Source organism: Xenopus tropicalis, chromosome 8, assembly GCF_000004195.4.
Source record: "Xenopus tropicalis strain Nigerian chromosome 8, UCB_Xtro_10.0, whole genome shotgun sequence".
Classification (NCBI taxonomy): domain Eukaryota; kingdom Metazoa; phylum Chordata; class Amphibia; order Anura; family Pipidae; genus Xenopus; species Xenopus tropicalis.
The window spans coordinates 134,302,949-134,323,235 of record NC_030684.2 but is presented as its reverse complement, the minus strand read 5'-3'; the positions used below and the strand labels follow the sequence as shown (position 1 = coordinate 134,323,235).

The window sequence follows — 20,287 nt, the reverse complement described above, 5'->3', positions numbered from 1 at the left end:
CCTTATTGGGGGCAGAACAGCCCTATTGGGTTTATTTCATGGTTAAATGATTCCCTTTTCTCTGTAATAATAAAACAGTACCTGTACTTGATCCCAACTAAGATATAATTACCCCTTATTGGGGGCAGAACAGCCCTATTGGGTTTATTCAATATTTAAATGAATTTTAGCAGACTTAAGTTCTGGAGATCCAAATTATGGAAACATCCCTTATCCGAAAAACCCCAGGTCACAGCATTCTGGATAACAGGTCCCATTCTTGTAATCTCTCTTATTACACTGTATAAGTGAGAATAACCTGTATGATGGTTTCACTTGAAAAAAAAACTCATTTTATGTCTGCCTGGTAACAGTGACAGGGCTGTATCTGTGTTCCTATTGGACAGAAACTTTAGCTCAGCCCATTCAATGTAACCTACTTAAATTCCTGAAATGAAAGCAGTCACGAGTTGGTTGCCTATTGTGTATAATGGATAACAAGGGTACGGTTTGTGCGGCTGTTCTGCTGGTGCTTCAGTTTTATCTCCCCGCTGTATATTGTGGTAAGTAGGAATGGACTCTGCTCTCAGCTGTCCCATCTCTCTAATAATAGCAGCAGGTTACCGGCCCCAATGCCAGGAAGCAAATACTGTAAGGAAGTTAGCATTTTGAGAAACAATAGAATGCATTTATTCCCAACCTGTAGTCTCCCAGTTGCTGTCGGGGGCATTAAAGGGGACCTGTCTCCCTAAGAAATAATTCCAAATCCATTTCTATATTGTTAGTTGAGCAACATAAACTTTACTTACACTATATAAATTATTACATTTATTTTTCCTTCAGTCTTGGCATAAACAGGCCGGCGCCATTTTGTTTACACTGTTATTAAAGCAAGCTTTGTATCACCCCAAAATCTTATACATTTGCCATATAGGGGATATATAAAGTGCTGAATGGAAAGTAAAAGTAATTTTTATTAAATATCTGAGCTGTCAATCATATATTGCCTGCCCTGCTTCTATGCAGGGGTGCTAAATCCTGAATGCAAAGTATTTATATATGAACATTAATAGTTACTAAATTATATTGGGTTAATATAGTGCCAAAATCCACGCCACAAATTATCAACTATAAACTAACTACTGCGGTGTTATCTCACAAGCAGCTCTCCTCCAACCTAATCCCAAAATGAAACACACCGTGTTATGGAGTTAGTGCTTTCTTGTGAAACACATCTCACTATTTTAGTCAAACTCAATATCACCTTTTATTGTTAAAACAAATTTTTTACATTTACATTCCTGTAACACTTGGGTGGCTAAATAGGGGTATTATTTCCAGGCTAGTTGAACATTAGAGCATGTGTTCCAGCAACCCCCTTTCCCAGGATGGGCCTCCGCTATATGGGAGCTATGTCAGGGGCTGGAAGGTGTTGTTGTACTATAACTCACACTGGTGTTGTGCGGTAGTTTAGAGTAATAGGACGCCAGGAGCTCTTGTATAGAACTGAACAGTGCTTTATTTGACAATGTCACATATAGAATAGTGCAGCAGGGTATATACTCACAGACACAGCAGATTGAATGGTCACAGAGAATAACAGCAGATGTGACACTTAAGGAACAGTATAACCCACTTGAACGATATGCAGAGTATTAGCTGTATGCCCAGGAATGGATGCCCTTTACTGGAACGGATCCCCTCCAGCCAACTATGGTTCAGGGTAAGGAACTGCCTGAATCCTGCGTCTTAACTGTGGTCCCTACAGCAAGGCATACAGAGCCTGGGTTAGACTAAACCCTTACAGTCTCCTTTGATGGGGCTAGTGCTGCCCTTACTAAATAAGCTGACTATGCTCACCACTCCTAGAAGGTGCTATTACATATAACTGACTGTGCTGGCTTTACCTCGTTCACGGGGCCATGTCCCCGACTTAGCACTAGGGTATAAGGTCCCCTAGGGTACAAATGGCTTCTGGGCCTATGTCCGGTCCAGGCTCAGTTGGGGCTCTGCCTAGGACACAGCATGCAGCCAAAAGAGGAAGACACTTCCTTGTGCAAGACACTATATAGTCTGCCAAGGGGAGTGGTCAACCTGGGCTAAACCTATAGGGGGTAGCCTAATAACTGTAATCTGAGTGTAGAGGGCTCTGCCCTATAACAGTACAGATAAGATTAGATAAGGGATAACACCATAGGGAGCTTAACCCTATGGGTCCCTACATTCCCTTGTGCATACACTATACCAATATAGTGTTTACTCTAACATCATACTGTATTATATCAGGTTAACACCGGGTTCGATTGGTAAACTTCAATCTCAAACCTATATATTAAGTATCCCTCATATAGGTATAAATAGAGGGCATATTGATTCCTTAAGCAGAATATACAGTAGTTGATATATACACAACCACTATTATGTGTATTAGATTAAAGAGAAGGAATATATGTATACAACATAAGTCAAAACAAAATAAATATCCGGAAAAAATATATATGTGCGAGATACACAAAAACCAATGTTATAGTTATATGTACAAGTTATGGAGATAGGGAATGTGTATACAGAATGGGTTGAATCAAATTTTGTAGCTTGACTTTATACTTTCTTACCAATACACATCTTTCTAGCTTAGAACTGTATAAGGGTGTGCAGCGTTCATAGGAACAAGCCCAGTATGGGTTAAATGTTTTCAAGTGTACTACATTAAACTGACCCTTGTCCTTCTGTTAGGTGGGTTGACAAAAGACCAACTATGTAACTATTAATACAGGTATCGGACCCCTTATCCTGAAACCCATTATCCAGAAAGTTCCGAAATACGGAAAGGCCATCTCCCATAGACTCCAGGGGCATTAATCAAATAATTCACATTTTTAAAAATGATTCCCTTTTCTCTGTAATAATAAAACAGTACCTGTACTTGATCCCAACTAAGATATAATTACCCCTTATTGGGGCAGAACAGTCCTATTGGGTTTATTTCATGGTTAAATGATTCCCTTTTCTCTGTAATAATAAAACAGTACCTGTACTTGATCCCAACTAAGATATAATTACCCCTTATTGGGGGCAGAACAGCCCTATTGGGTTTATTTAATGGTTAAATGATTCCCTTTTCTCTGTAATAATAAAACTGTACCTGTACTTGATCCCAACTAAGATATAATTACCCCTTATTGGGGGCAGAACAGCCCTATTGGGTTTATTTCATGGTTAAATGATTCCCTTTTCTCTGTAATAATAAAACAGTACCTGTACTTGATCCCAACTAAGATATAATTACCCCTTATTGGGGGCAGAACAGCCCTATTGGGTTTATTTCATGGTTAAATGATTCCCTTTTCTCTGTAATAATAAAACAGTACCTGTACTTGATCCCAACTAAGATATAATTACCCCTTATTGGGGCAGAACAGCCCTATTGGGTTTATTTCATGGTTAAATGATTCCCTTTCTCTGTAATAATAAAACAGTACCTGTACTTGATCCCAACTAAGATATAATTACCCCTTATTGGGGCAGAACAGCCCTATTGGGTTTATTTAATGGTTAAATTATTCCCTTTTCTCTGTAATAATAAAACAGTACCTGTACTTGATCCCAACTAAGATATAATTACCCCTTATTGGGGGCAGAACAGCCCTATTGGGTTTATTTCATGGTTAAATGATTCCCTTTTCTCTGTAATAATAAAACAGTACCTGTACTTGATCCCAACTAAGATATAATTACCCCTTATTGGGGGCAGAACAGCCCTATTGGGTTTATTTAATGGTTAAATGATTCCCTTTTCTCTGTAATAATAAAATAAAGATATAATTACCCCTTATTGGAGGTAAAACAATTCAGTTGGGTTTAAATAACATTTAAATTATTTTTTAGTAGAACTAAAATATGTAGATCCAAATTACAGAAAGACCCTCATGCGGAAACATTCTGGATAGCAGGTCCTATACCATACAATTCAACTTTTCAGAAATCCTACCTGAAATCCTAACTGAAAGCTGATCCAGAAAAAGAAAAGAAGAAGAAAAAACAATGTAAAGCTTTTCCAACTTGCCTGCCAGGGACTCCCTGGTTCAGAACCAGGACAGGAGCTCAAAGCTAAGGCTGATGCCACACGTGGCGTTTTTACGCTGCGTATTTTCTACTTCTCTCGGCGGCTGAAAAACGCCCGATATCATCCATAGAAATTTGCTTGAAAAGACTCGAAGCAAACCACAAAATGCGTAAATATGCTAGAAAACCCCTTAGCACAGATTTTTCAAGCGTAGGCCGAAATACGCCAGTATTTGCAAAGCAAGCTATTCCTATGTATACACAAAGGCAGCTGCCAGACCTAGCGGATATACGCAGCGTTTTTCGCTGTTTCACACTATTAGCACCATGGAAACGGGATTCGCTTACGTCACCAGTACTAGGCTGAAAAACACCATGTGTGGCTTGTGCGGCGTTTTTAGGCCGAGACAAAACGCAGCGGAAAAACGCCATGTGTGGCATCAGCCTTAGACAAAGCAGATTGGCTAATGATCCAGTACCAGCGTATGGAAGAGACAGACTTAAATAGCCCCTTAACTGGGTTATTGCCTGCAGCGGGCTCATGGGCATGGTTTCCCCAGAACACTGACAGGGGAATAAGTTATTGGAATAACCTGACCTGACAGCATGTCCTATGGCTCAGTCCAGAGGGGCTGCAGGCCAGTATGCACAGGGTCTCTGATTCAAACTCTGGATGCTCCTGATTGCCTCAATGTGGGAAAACGGCTTCCTTCCTGATTACCAAGTTCCTGGATGACTTGCTATTCTAGATGTTTATATTTATATATGTAGGGGTTTACCAAAAATGGGCCCTTAGGACAGACACCCCTAGACTAGGCCACTGGTTGGTGCTAGTTAACAGGGACACTGGGATGACTGGGTTCTACATAGTTAACAGGGAGTATACCTGTAGTTCGGGTTATGGCCACTGGGTGGTGCATAGGCCCATATAAAGGGTTGCAGCCATGTGCTGTGGGCCATCTTGAGCCACCTTAGGCTGGGATAGCTCCTGGGACTAGGAGCTCCCCAGACACCGTTACTAGATAGACAGTTTATGTAATAGGACATTCTAGGACTGTCATGTAGGACACCAAGGTAGAATGGGCGGATATTGCCCCTCCAGGAGTGGTAGTGGGGTTAAGACCCCCCAGCATTACATCTGCTGGAGTGCAGGGCATTAAGTGGCTAGGTAGGTGGATCAAGTCCCCGCTAGTCCAGGAGTCCGGATCTGAGGGTGCCATACGATAGTACCGGTGTGGGTCCTTGTGGTGTAACGTCCTAGCATGGGTACTGGGAGAACTCCATAAGGGAGGGTCTTGCCAATAGTACCGGGGATAGCACCTAGATGGGAGCACATCTGGGAAACCCGTGAGGTAGTACCAACAGGAAAAGGTTCTCAATGAGAAGTAAGGAGATATGCCCTGCCATGTGTATAAATGATATGCTGCTCCTGGAGAGGTCTCTGCCTGAATAAACCTTCACATTCATTTCATATACAATACTGTGTCTGCTGTGAATATCTACCTAGCCCAGAGGACCACTACCCAGCTGGTAAGGAATAACTCCAAGAGGGAGTGTATCACACCGGGAGTACGTGGGTCCCAGAGGGGCATAGCATCCTGATCGTTTCCCAGGGGGTGGATTACAGTTCCACAACACCATCCCTGGGTGGAGGCACGCCATGAAAGGGGAGAAATCCCTGTAAACCCCCATAGTAAGCGGGGGCTCAGGACTCCTGTAGCGCCAAAGTATCGTGCTCCAACAGGTAGTGCCACAGAATCTGCTAAAGTGGGCTACATATATGTAACCCTTTCTTGGCTGTAACAAGCCAACAGCATGGCTAGATAGGGCTAGAGCATGGGGTACACGCGACTCAGTCCTTCAGGATGGGCCTTCGCTATGTGGAAGTAACCAAACGGAGCTATGGTGTAGTGCAACTACAACTCACTGTAGCTGTGTGCAGTGCAGAATAACAAATGGGCGCCAGAAGGTTCTTGCAGTTTAACAGTAGAACTGGTTTATTTTCAGCAACAAGCAACTTGCAGGGTTATGCAATATACTCACACATCAGTTAGCATAGCTTTCTCTGAGGACAGCACAGAGAGGGGGCACACCCGCTCCTCCCAACTCCCCTTGAGCCCGGGCAGGGTCAGTGCCACCGGTTCAGTTGCTCACTCTGTGGAACAGTCAGCTGGATACCACACTCCTCAGGCCCCACGGCAACTCTGGATCAGGGTTCACTCTACCTGCCTCCTATGTCTAAACCGTGGCCCTACACTAAGGCAACAGTGCCTGTCTGGGACTCCCACAGCTACTTTCCTCTGAGCCAAACTGCTCTTCCTTCTCTCACTATCTCACTTTCCTAGAAAGTGCTCCACAAAACTTGCTATCTAACTGGTCCTCATTCACAGGGTCCCTGTCCCCGACTTCACCAGAGTGGCTGACACACTCTGGGGCACATGGCTTTACTGGAGGCCTAGTCTTCTGCCTCCAGGCTCAGTGCTCCTCTCTCTCAGGACACAGGCAGCCAAAGAGACAGACCCACCCCCTGCTAAACACTATATCTGTGTCCCAGGGGAGTGGTCTCCCTATTAAAGGAACAGTAACACCAAAAAATGAAAGTGTATAAAAGTAACTAAAATATAATGTGCTGCTGCCCTGCACTGGTAAAAGTTGTGTGTTTACTTCAGAAAGTCTACTATAGTTTATATAAATAAGCTGCTATGTAGCCATGTAGGCAGCCATTCAAAGGAGAAAAGGCACAGGCACATAGCAGATAACAGATAAAACACTATTGTATTCTCCAGATCTTATCCGTTATCTGCTATGTAACCTGTGCCTTTTCTCCTTTTTTCCAGCTTGAATGGCTGCCCCCGTGGCTACACAGCAGCTTATTATATAAATTATAGTAGTGTTACTGTAGCAAACACACCAGTTTTACCAGTGCAGGGCAACAGTGCATTATATTTTTATTACTTTAAAGCTCTTTCATTTTTTGGTGTTACTGTTCCTTTAACCAATAATCACACATATGAACTCAAAACCGATACATGGGTCTTTGCCCAGTAACAGCACAAAACCAGGAAGCTGCAGGGTTTAAAGCCATAGGGACTAGTTAACCATATGGATCCCTACATATATTTTCTTGTTTATTCTTTAGAGGGAGCAACTGTATTTTAAAGGTGAAGGCACAGGGAGCCATTTGTAGCAGCTACTAGTCATGGCTACTAAATGCCAGAAAATCCCCTACTATAGACAATACTGAGAATTGCCTCTGCTAAACACACAGAGACAATTATCAGTAAATGATCAGCATTGTCTATTAGTAGCCATGGCAAGTAACTGCTACTAGTAGATTAACCACGGTTTACACTCTGGGTGTTTTTGGACTACAACACCCAGAATATAATAAAGGGTTGAACCCTTTCCCCAGCTCCCCAGAACCCTCCAATAAGAATCCCAGCTTATCTGTACAAATCTAGCTCCATGTTATTTGTTCCTGCAGTTGGAATTAGGATTAGGCACAGGTTTCCTTATGTCTGATTTCAGTGTAATATAATGAGGCCTTAATTATTATTATTATCAACATGTAAAAGTGCCAACATATTCCACTGCGCTGTACAATAAGTGTGTTTCATACAATGAAGCGGGCCCTGTCTAAAAAAGCTTACAATCTATAAGGTAATAATGTAATATTACTTACTGTAAGATAGCAAGATGGCTCACATAGGCCACATTTACTAGTGACATAGACAGCGTCTGTAAGAAAAAAATAATGCCAGAGCCTGCTCACTAAACTGAGAACATTTCTGTCCCTGTATATTTTTGGCTCACAGTCAGGGCTGTATTTCAGCCCCCTACCAGCCTAGGCACTGCACCTAGCCCCACCCCCAGGCTTGATTGGTGCATGAGCAGAAGAACCCAGTATAATTGCCTTATACGAGAAACACCAGGAATTGTTCTCTGGGAGAGATAAACATATTATTAATGAATTGACTGAATTCATTACTTGAATATATATTTTTTCTTAAATACATTTAATAATACATGTATACACTGCTAATAAATATTATTTGATAGAAATTATTTATTAGTGCGGCCATAGGCAGTGGCTCCAAAAAACATATGTAGATTATGTAGGCCAAAATGAGCACCAAAACAGCAAGATGGCTACACTTGTGTAAATAATACCACTTATCACAAGACAAGTTTGTTGCATTGCACATTAGTAAACCTGCGAGCAGCATTCATTTTGGGGCAAGAACATTTGCAACATTAAAGGGCAGTGAGCAGGGTACTATGTGTGATCCTAAATATTCTGAACATTCTGTTTTATAATATTAAAGTCTGTTTAAGCATAGCTGTTTGATTCTGCCCCAGCAGCTGGATAACTCCTAGTAGAGTGGGCTCTGCCAGTGGTTCTAGTGACACAGAACCTGTAGTAGACCTAGTATCATGCATAATAAGAGAAGCTGGGGTTTCACGGTATTGCAAGGATGGTTCAGGAGGGCTTATATGAGCTCAAAGTTATGAGCAATGTAGGTAGTTGCAGAGAGTGTCTGGTTCCCAGGGCAGCCAAAAAAAGTTGGTTACTACATCCTAACTCAGTGCACATCCAGGCCACTCCCTGACCAATACACTATGGTGCAATTTAGCACCTAGGTTTGTAAATCAGCTCCAAAGTGCTTCTCTAAACTTGTTTTTGTAATTTGACTCTCTATTGTTTCTCCTATCTCAGTTCAATACTTTTTCCTTCCCAAATATTGCCATTATAAAATGTAAAAGTGCGTACATTTCTTTTAGGAAGTCACACTCTGCACTATCATATCACTGTGGTATCAGCTCCGACCCCTGGGGTTCCTCAGTATTCTATTATTATGTATGTGGACGGTGTGCAGTATGGAAGGTACAACAGTGACATACGTCAGGCTCAGTCCTTCTCTCCATCGCTGAACCACCTTTCCGAGCACTTGGAGATGCAGACCAAATTTGCTCAGACATCTGAGGTTTGGCAAAGGCACAAGCTCAACTTTCTAATGGGAGTTTTCAATAAGACAAAAAGTAAGTATAAAATATACTGCAGAACCAGGTTAACATAGATGCTCTCTGCACTGGGAGCTGGGTATTTAATCCAGTGCAGCATTCCCCAAGGCACAAGTGCATATTAAGCATGTTAAGTAGTGATGAGCAAAATTTTTTCACCAGGCATGCATTTGTGGTGAATTTCCAGGTTTTGCCACATATTGTTTCCATGTAACAGGTGTCAAAATTTGCAGCGGAAAAATAAAATTTGTCGTGCTACAAAACATTGACCCCCTTGTCAAAAAAAATTTGTTTGCATCATTTTTTGGATGCGTTTTTTGACATGAGAAATTTTCACCGTTTCGTGAATCTTTTGAAAGTTTTGCAAATTTTTCGCCAAAGCGAAATGGGACAAAGTTCTGCTCTTAAGCTGTTTAGCACTCAAACATTTGCAGTTTGGGAATCAGTAGATGATTCCTCTATAAACTTGCAGCACACAATGTCCCAGTACGACATATCCCTTATATCCCTGCATTACAATGCAATTCCAATGGGGCCTCCTTAAAACCCTCACTCTGGAGTAAACAGGTTTATTCACTCACTAACTCCCCCTGTGCACATATCATTTATCCTATTTCCACTACACTCTACTCTTCTTACACTAATGTCAGTGAGGTTCACTATGTCAAGATTCATTCATAAAGATATTTAGAATATGAACATTTTAACCCAAATGTGAAAAACTCTAGTTCAATAAGCACAATTTTCACTGCAGGTAGCTGTAAATCAATGCTACAATGGTATTTACCCACAGCAGACTCTGTGTTCCATATGCCTCAAGAGTTTAGAGGTTATTTATGGAATACAGAATTCATAGGGATTCCCTTTTTTTCTCCAACTTTAAAGTGCAGATGTGCATTAGACTATTGTCAAAACATGGTAAATATGGACGTGGAACATATAGCATGACTTTTTGATCGCAGGTAATGGGAATATCCATATCTACCAGAGGAAGTGTGCCTGTGAGCTGCATGATGATGGCACCATTGGTGGATACCAGGAGATTGCCTTTGATGGGAAAGATTTTTTAGTATTTGATAAGGAAAAAGTGGTGTATGTGCCTGTAACACACGAGGCTGTGATGGTATCTCACCTTTGGAATAAACGTTATGATCCAACCAGTAGTAAGAAGTACATGGAGACTGACTGCATTCAGCACATGGAGATGTATCTCCCGTATATATCCACTGACTTGGAGAAGAAAGGTGAGATCTTAGAACAATGCTTGTCAATACTTAAAAACCTGTTTTACAAGATAACTGCCCCTTCAATTAAGTTACTCCAATACTGTGCTGTATGTAGTATTTTTGCAGTGTAGATTATTAAGAAAAATCTATTATATTTGCCTCTGAAGTAAGTGCTTCCCTACTCACTGGGTTCAATGGCACCCTGCTGAAGGGCCTTTATGTTCATGCTGATTGGCTGCTAAAAAAGGCAGTGCTGGATTTTGTTACTGGCCATGCCATATCCGCTCCTCTCTTAATAGTCAGACAGTAGAATTAATGCCATTCACATGAGCAAGGAAGAGACAGGCGTGTGCAGTTTGCACTAGGATACTAGCATGTCAGTAAATACATATAATTTAATATGTATTGGTGAGCGTTTGTGTGCCTTTATGCAGTTTAAGTCGCATACTTTTTGCCTTTAGAAAAGACAACAAATTCAATAGCCACACAATTAATTTTTTACTTTTTGTCAAAAAATTTAATTTTTTTAGGAGTAGTTGAACTGCATAGAATAGTCATATTCGGGGAAATGTAATTCAACTCTGTAATGAAAAGACAATGCAAAAATGTATGCCTTAGCGTAGATGCAATAAAGCATTTGTGAAATAGGAAACTGTTTAGTAACCACTTTTAACAGTGGAAGAGAGTTTGCAAATGTTACAGTTTGCACCTGTGTGCAGTGTATATAACAATACTTATTACTAAAAAAGTTATGTTTGCTACAGAAGATTACACCCCCTGCAAGTGTGCCTTAAAAGTGCACAATTCCCAATTCAAATTAGCAATGCAATAATAATCTAATGAAGAACATTACAATGGGAAATGCACATTTTTATTCTTATTTGTGCAATTTATTTCCATCTATGACATTTATTACTTCCATAAAGACCAATTAGACTGTTAGACCACCGTCATTATTTGTAGCTTTTCAGCATGTTTTTTTTTTTATTTGTAATTAAAGGCTTTTTTCTTCCTGCCAGTTCCCCCCAAAGTGCAGATTTCCAGCTCAGAGTCAGAGAATGGCACAGAGCTGCACTGCCGGGTGTATGGGTTCTACCCCCGAGATGTGGAAGTGAAGTGGATAAAGAATGGGAGAGATGAGATTCACTCAGAGGAGGCAGCACAGATCCTGCCAAACCCTGATGGCACCTATCAGATCAGAGTCAGTGTGGGGGTAACACCAGAGGGGGGCGCCACTTACTCCTGCCATATAGATCACAGCAGCTTGGAGAAGGCACTGGTTGTGCCCTTTGGTGAGTGACTTTAAGCTGATGGGTGTATGTAGGAAAATTACACTAAGCACAACTGGACACATTGATCAAAAAGTTATATTACAACAGTCTGTCAGAAGGAAATTCATTTGTTCTGTATTGATTTCTTGGGTAATTATAACAGGGTGAAAGTGACCATTTCATAATTAAGAAACTAAAAATCCCATAGTAATGAATAGAGAGCAGTGGAATTCCAGATATGGGATCTATCCGTAATCTGGATCACCATACTATAACTACTAAAACTGTATAAATATTAAATGTTATTATTTTGTTTTAACATTAATTATACATAATATAAATTAATTAGTAATGCATTTGGTAAGAATTAATATAGAAGGTAAAGTTGGCCTGGGTGCAATCCTCAAAAATACGAAACAAAAGTTGAACATGAAGAAGTCGCTCTCACAGGTCTTATGTGCAAAAATACAGAGTTTTTTTATTACATGGTGAACTGACGTTTCGGCTGAACGCTTCAGCCTTTCTCAAAGGGAAAGGCTTTGAGAAAGGCTCAAATGGCCTGGCTATGGATGGTCTGATGAGGTTGCTGAATTTGTCACCTTCCCGCAGTCCCTGGTTGCATATTTAATTAAGGGACTCTGCGGGAGTCGGTGACTAGATGTGGATAGTGCATATTGGGTTAATTAGGGGTGTCTGGTGGACGCAAGCAAGATGTTGCCAGGTTTGACAATTTACCATGCCAGGTTTACCTCTTATAATGCAAGGGCAATGTTGCCTGGCATGACAATCAAATAGCAAGATAATGAACACAAAGCACACAGGGTATAAATAGGGGCAAGTCCAGAGGTCACTCCCCCAACAAATTACTGGATCCAAGTAGGGACATTCCACAATCCTACTTATAGAATACCCATCGACCAGGGTTCCCCCTTCAGAAAATAAAAGTGCATAACATGTATGGGGTATCCATATTGGAAACAACATGCAAGATGACACATGTGCTTATAACCTCTTTGCAGCACCATAGCAATTCCCTTTAAGAAAAAATGGTTATATAATACTAGAAATACTTTCTTAAAGCAATGCTTCCTTTTAGATAAGTGCATACAGGTCATATTCTCTAATAAGCCCCCGTGGCCGTAATGTCTGCAAGTTGTGAATGCAAAACTTCTCTCGTTTCTGGAGTTGTAAGGGTCTGTTGCCCCCAGTCTGCGCCAGACCGCGTGGGCACTTGAGCATATACACTACATATTCAGAGTCACATGTATAGTGACCTTTAATAACAAACTTGCGACTGGTTTAAGGATGAGTGAAAGAATCTGTGTGTGTTACACAGATGTACCCTTGTGGTAGGTGTAACCAGTGCTCAAGTGTAACACGCACACATTCTTTCACTCATCCTTAAACCAGTCGCAAGTTTGTTATTAAAGGTCACTATACATGTGACTCTGAATATGTAGTGTATATGCTCAAGTGCCCATGCGGTCTGGCGTATGTAGGAGAGACAATCCAACCTGTTCATGATCGAATCAGTCAGCACAAATCCACTCAGGAAGGAAGTGGTTAAGTTACCGCTTCCTGCACATTTTTGCACAGCTCGCCATACAGTGGCTGCACTGAGGTTTCTTGTGATAGAGTATATTGCAACAGACTCTTACAACTCCAGAAACGAGAGAAGTTTTGGATTCACAACTTGCAGACATTACATCCACGGGGGCTTAATAGAGAGTATTTTCATTTTTCTTTGCTTATATTAGGAATGTTACATGCTATGCACTTTTATTTTCTGAAGAGGGAACCCTGGTCGATAGGTATTCTATATCTACAACTCCAGAAATGAGAGAAGTTTTGGATTCACTACTTGCAGACATTACGGCCACGGGGGCTTATTAGAGAATATGACCTGTATGCATTTATCTAAAAGGAAGCATTGCTTTAAGCAAATATTTCTATTATTATATAACCATTTTTTCTAAAGGGAATGGCTATGGCGCTGCACATGTGTCATCTTGCATGTTGTTTCCAATATGGATACCCCATACATGTTATGCACTTTTATTTTCTGAAGGGGGAACCCTGGTCGATGGGTATTCTATAAATAGGATTGTGAAATGTCCCTACTTGGATCCAGTAATTTGTTGGGGGAGTGACCTTTGGACTTGCCCCTATTTATACCCTGTGAGCTTTGTGTTCATTATCTTGCTACTTGGTAAAGAGGCGGGAGCCACGAAACATTGTAAGTAATGCAATTGTTCTGCATAATGCAGTAAAGATTTTTTTCTTTTTTTCATTCGAACAAGTCTGGACCTTTTTGTTTCTTTCTATATCTATATGTAACACCTATTTGGCCAGTAAAGGGTAAATCCAGACTAGTATTAGGCAGGGCATGTGTTACATGCGATCCCCCTTTCCCAGGATGGGCCTCCGCTAAATGGGAGATGACCTTTAGGAGCTGTTTTGGAGATGAGGATGGTGTTGAACTACACCTCCCTGATGCTGTATGGTGTAGTGGTAGTAAATAGGATGCCAGAAGGTTCTTTGCTGATGAACTATTGAACATTTATTATTACAGACAAGGTTGATGCAGGGTAATACTCACAATACCGAAGTAGATGGTACAGCAGTTAGTAATAGTTGTAGTTATGCAAGGCAGGGTAACACCACAGTGGAGGTAGATAAGGAGATATAGGCAATCCTAAGGATGGTCACCTAGTACTGGGCTGGATCCCTACAGCAACGTTGGATCAGGGGTAGATACTGCCTGATACCTGTGTCTGAACTGCGGTCCTACAGTAAGGCAAACAGAGTCTGGGTATTGCTAAACCCTTTTACTTTCTCCTATGTTGGAGTGAATGCTGCTCATGCTAGATAGCCCTGACTATCTCACACTATATAGAGTGTGCTATTACAGGATCTATCCCTCCACTAACTACACCTCATTCACGGGGCCCTGTCCCCGACTTTCACTAGAGTACCAAGGGGCTACTCTAGGGCAAATGGCTTTACTGGGGCCAAGTCTGATCCCAGGCTCGATGGAGATGTCACCTGAGAGTCAGAAGGCAGCCAAAGAGGAAGCCCTCCTCCTTGCAAGACACTTTATCAGTCTGCAAGGGGAGTGGTCATCCTAACTAAACCAATAAGGCACAAAGTAGTATGAACTAGATACATGGTGCTTTGCCCAGCAACAGCACTGGGAAATAGGCAGTAGGGATTTAAAGCCATAGGGACTCTAATACCTATGGGTCCCTACATATATGTATATATACAGGTATATATATATATATATATATATATAAATAAAATCCTTTCAGATCACATGATCTTAAATATCTCCCCATACTATTCTTTCACTATTCCTAATTCAACTAAAGGGGAGAAAAACTAAATTGAAAAACAGTGGAACCGTACCAAAAACATAAAAACCATACAAATCATAATCTTTATTTAAGCCAACACATTTAACTGATGTATCCATCACACCTCCCTTATAAGTTCCCAGTCTCCCCCAAGTCTAGGTTGGGGGACACACTCCAAGACCATATAGTTTAAATCAAATTCAGTATGTCCTGCCTCAACATAATGTTTAGAGACCAGCAATTTGTTATTACCTTTCCTAATTGTTGACCTATGTTGTGATAAGGGATGCACCAAATCCAGGATTCCAGACTTTTTTGGCAGGGTTCAGTTCCTGCCAAATCCATGGGCCTGGCCGAACTGAATCATAATTAACACAAATTAGCATATGCTAATTAGCATTCAGAAGGGTTAAATGTTAGGGGGGAATTTTTTTGCCACGTGCACTGATTTTTTAACAGTTCAGTATTCGCCCAATGTGTCGGGGTGGGTTTAGCCGAACCCCAAAAAGTGGGTTTGGTGCATCCCTAGTTGTGAGATACATGTCTTCAACTGCACGTATATGGACAGAATCATGTATACCACAAATTTTGACAGACATGTGAAATATCCCTTAAGCTTGAAATCCCGTCCAGCCTGGGGGTGTCTGAAAACTGTCCCTTTATTCATACAACAAGATTGTTACAAGACAAACAGGGAAACATTCCCCGTGATCTTGAACCAATGTATGTTTGTGTCAGTCCTGTAGAACCCTGGGTATCCAAGTATACCAACTGATTTCCTAGAGTTTTCCCTTTCCAATAAGAAATCAAAGGAGGGTTGGAAAACTCATTGATCTCTGGGTATGTGGATCCAGGGTATCGCCAATGGCTCTGTAGCACAGAAGCGACAGTCACACTGGCTCCATTGTACTGAGTAACAAAGGGAATCTGTGGATCACCCTCTCTGTGTTTTTCATTCTCACCTTTCACTTTGCTCTTCCCCCGTCATGTGAGAGATAACCCCTCATCAAAAATGTATTGTACATCTCTTCTATTTGTTCCCTTTTATCCGATTCTATCTGATTTACCAGTCTCTCAACCTGAGAAAACTGACTTATAGGTTTTGAATTATTTGTGTGCACCGGATGCCGACTTTTATAATGCAGTAACTGGTTTCTATCAGTTGATTTGGAGTATAACTGCGTAGCAAATCCATCTTTATCCTTTATCACCCAAATACCCAAAAACTGTATAGACGCATTGTCCATATGCAGCATATAGGAACTATTTGAAAAGGTAATCCATATATACATATATTTATGTAAAATAAACCCAATAGTTTTGCCACCAATCTGGATTCATGCAGCTTAGTTACCATCAGGTATAAATCATTTTTGGAATAATTAGAAACAGAGATGGTCATCATAATTCAGAGCTGGATATCCTGGATTCCTCTTTCCAGATAATAGATTCCATAACTATATTTACAACAAGAAGTAAGATTACCTGAGACAGTGAAAAGAAAGCCCAACTTTGAATCATCTCTTTCTAGTCACAGTGCAACCCCAGGTCCCTCGAGGACTCTCCATTGTGTTTATTTAACAAACGCCGACCATCTACTGTGAATAAAAAGTGGCTGAGATTTTAATTTTCTTTATATCTTTTTCTTCTGTCTTCCAATTAGTTATGTAAATGAACTCACTATATTACTACTGGTAAATAGATATTACCTTCTGTATATCTTCATGCTGTAAGGAGATCACATGTAAAACATATACTTTGATAATCCCATGAATAATGGTTAATTTCCAGCTGTGGTTGGTTATGCTATTCAGGGGCGGGCCAAGCCGTCCGGGCGCCCTAGGCAACCCGGTCGGCCACCCCGCCCCCTCCGTTGGTGCGCATGCGCAGTTGGGGGAGGTGCAATGCCGTGGGTCATTGCCCCTGCCGCTTGTCATTAGCGGCGGGGGCAATGGCAAAGTAGGGGAACTAGTGGTAGGCAGCAGAAGCTTCTGCCTGGCGCCCCCTAATCAATGCGCCCTAGGCAGCTGCCTCTTCTGCCTACCCCTAGTTCCGGCCCTGATGCTATTGTTCATATGTGGTTTATAAAGTTTATTTTAAGAAGACATATCTGGGACTGGGAGAGGGAGTAATATGACTAGTTTGCCAGGGGTCAGTTAGTTAAAGAAGTCTGTGTAGGGAAAGTCCTTTCTCCAGGGACAGAGAACTGCAAAGTGTAACCCACATGAAGCTCAGTTCATTTAATTTCTGGAGTTCTTCCATTAATTCTTTAACAATCCTTTTTTTATTTAATTCCCAATAAACAGAATCCAACAATGAAAGTCGTTTGTATATCATCATCTCTGTCAGTGTGGTACTACTGCTCCTCCTCCTCCTCCTGATTATCCTGGGAATATATATATGCAGAAAGAGAAAAGGTACTTATTTTCACTTAACTCTATTTTATATAATGGATATAGAACTCACTTTTGGCCCTGGAAATCAGTGTAAGGGTACAGCAGGTAGGTACACTTTCTCCGGGCACTGGGGCTTCTGCAACGGGACAAACATACAGTAGGCAGAACCCTTACCCTCAAAAGCAATTTAGGAACCATAGATACTTAATTGCTCATTTCAGTGGCGTAGCGAGGGGGGTGCCGAGGGGGCCATGGCCCCGGGCGGCGTATCAGAAGGGGCGGCGGCGGCTCCTTCTCTCTTACAGGCAACAGGCGCTTTTATAAGGTTGCGCCCGTGCGTATGACGTCACACGTCAGCGACGAGGCGCAACCTTATAGAAGCGCCTGTTGCCTGTAAGAGAGAAGGAGCCGCCGCCGATGGTCTGTTGGGGGTATGTACTATGGGGGAAATTGGGGGCACTGTGTGGGGGCTACTGTCTATGGGGAAATTGGGGCACTTTCCATGGGGGGGGGGCAGGTCTTTGTGGGGTATTGTGTATGGGGGCACTTCCTATTGGGGGCACTGTGTATGGGGCAATTGGGGCTCTGTGTATGAGGGCACTTTCTATTGGGGGGCAAGGTCTTTGGCGGGTATTGTCTATGGGGACACTGTGTATGGTGCAATTGGGGCACTGTGTATGGGGGCACTTCCTATTGGGGGCACTTTGTATGGGGCAATTGGGGGCACTGTTTATGGGGGCACTGTGTATGGGGGCACTTTCTATTGGGGGAACTGTGTATGGGGCAATTGGGGCACTGTGTATGGGGGCACTTTCTGTGGGGGGGGGCAAGGTCTTTGGGGGGTACTGTCTATGGGGGAACTGTGTATGGGGAAATTGGGGCACTGTGTATGGGGCACTTCCTATTGGGGGCACTGTCTAAGGGCAATTGGGGGCACTGTGTGGAGGGGGCTGTCTATGGGGACACTGTGTATGGTGCAATTGGGGCACTGTGTATGGGGGCACTTCCTATTGGGGGCACTTTGTATGGGGCAATTGGGGGCACTGTTTATGGGGGCACTGTGTATGGGGGCACTTTCTATTGGGGGAACTGTGTATGGGGCAATTGGGGCACTGTGTATGGGGGCACTTTCTGTGGGGGGGGGCAAGGTCTTTGGGGGGTACTGTCTATGGGGGAACTGTGTATGGGGAAATTGGGGCACTGTGTATGGGGGCACTTCCTATTGGGGGCACTGTCTAAGGGCAATTGGGGGCACTGTGTGGAGGGGGCTGTCTATGGGGACACTGTGTATGGGGCAATTGGAGGCACTGTCTATGGGGAAATTGGGGCACTTTCTATGGGCAATTGGAGGCAATGTGTGTGGGGGGCACTGTGTATGGGGCAATTGGGGGCACTGTGTATGGGGGTACTGTCTATGGGGCAGTTGTATGGGGGGACCGTGGCCAGAATAGCGTTAGGGGGGCCTGGCCAGCATAGTGTTAGGGGGCACTGTGGTAGGGTGACCCTAATACTTTTTATGTCTGTGTGTCCTGTACTGATGGGAGGGGCCCCGTGATTTCTGATGGCGGCCCTGCCACCATGGGCAGCCAGGGACGCACAGCTGAATCCACTTTTGACAATTATGACATGCGTACCGCATTTCAAATTCAATCAAAAAAAAAAAAAATTTAATGCTGCTTTTTTTATTTTGTCTATTTTTTTTAAGAATAACTAAATAGAGGGGCGGCAAATTTCCGGTCGGCCCCAGGCGACGAAAGCCCACGCTACGCCACTGGCTCATTTACAAGTGTGAGTGCTCTAAAATAGATGTGAAGCGGTGGGGATATTGAGGCTATGCATTAAAGGTCTTTGCTTCTTACACTTCATCTGTCCTGCCTCTTCTGATACAAGGGAACCATCCAATTACCCCCACCCTGAATGTGGCAGTAATTCCAGGGATCTCTTGAGGGGATGCATCAATAGACCAAGCAGAATAGTAATTAGGGAATAGGACATGTATCCAGTGTTTGGATCATTCCTCCAGAAATGACAAAAATAGCCACTCTAAGTTGCTTAATCCATGGCAAAGTGTGTACTGCATATTTTGATGTATCAGGCACAAAGTATTGTGCTAAGATTTAGAGATTTGTTGGAAAATTCAGGTTTTTGTATTGGCAAAATATTAGCAAAGCTGCAGTAGAATTTTGGCGTGCAATTTGTATTGCCAGAAAAAAAACTGCATTTGTTTCACACGGGATAAAATGCAAGGGAAAAATGCCCACTGACTGCAATGCATTTGGCACGACAAAAAACATTCAGTGACTCCAAAATATTTAGCATGAGAAAAAACATGCCAAAAACAGCTTAATTGATTTAGCAAAATGTCGCAAAATTTGCTGTGGTTTCTGCAAACTTTTCTGTAAAGCAAAACAGGACAGATTCGCTGATGACTATTCATATTGATGGATATAACTGTTTTTTTTTTTTGTTCAGATTATTATTGTTCATGGTGAATAAACACATTTTCTTTCCCTTTCAGACTCCAGAGGCAGCTATCAGAGTGGGAGCAAAGAATCAGAAGTTGTATTTTGTGTATATGAATATGATGTCACAATGACAGGATCTGTGGGATAATGGGACAAAATCTGCCACAACATGTTTTTTGATTCAGACATAATAAAAAAAACACAAATACAAGAGTATTGTAGAAAAGCTTTCGGAGCTCTAAGCCCCTTCGTCAGGCGAAATACAAAGGAAAACTGGAATGGCACAACATTTATACTGATAGATCAGAGAGAAGTGTTCATTAACAATAAATTAGAAAGTTACAGATAGATAGAGATAACTTGTGAAGATAGTAAAAGTAATTAATGCTTATTAGGGTGGGTTGTAAATAGTCCAGGGGTCTGGATTCAGTCAGGTCAGATAGTGTGACAAGAAACCTGACCCCAAATTAATGCCCTGTCTATCCTTATAAATATTATATATACCCA

At 42.0% G+C, this 20,287-nt stretch overlaps 1 protein-coding gene across 1 annotated transcript; it reads left to right on the top strand.

Moving 5' to 3' along the window:
* Positions 1-424: 424 nt before the first annotated feature.
* Positions 425-20,052, top strand: LOC100495703 (major histocompatibility complex class I-related gene protein). Its single transcript, XM_002940066.5, has 6 exons — positions 425-542; positions 8,827-9,084; positions 10,029-10,310; positions 11,312-11,584; positions 17,226-17,336; positions 19,834-20,052. Exons 1-6 carry the CDS (start codon positions 470-472, stop codon positions 19,926-19,928), a joined length of 1,092 nt encoding a protein of 363 aa, XP_002940112.2. The 5' UTR covers positions 425-469; the 3' UTR covers positions 19,929-20,052.
* The last annotated feature ends 235 nt before the right edge of the window (positions 20,053-20,287 follow it).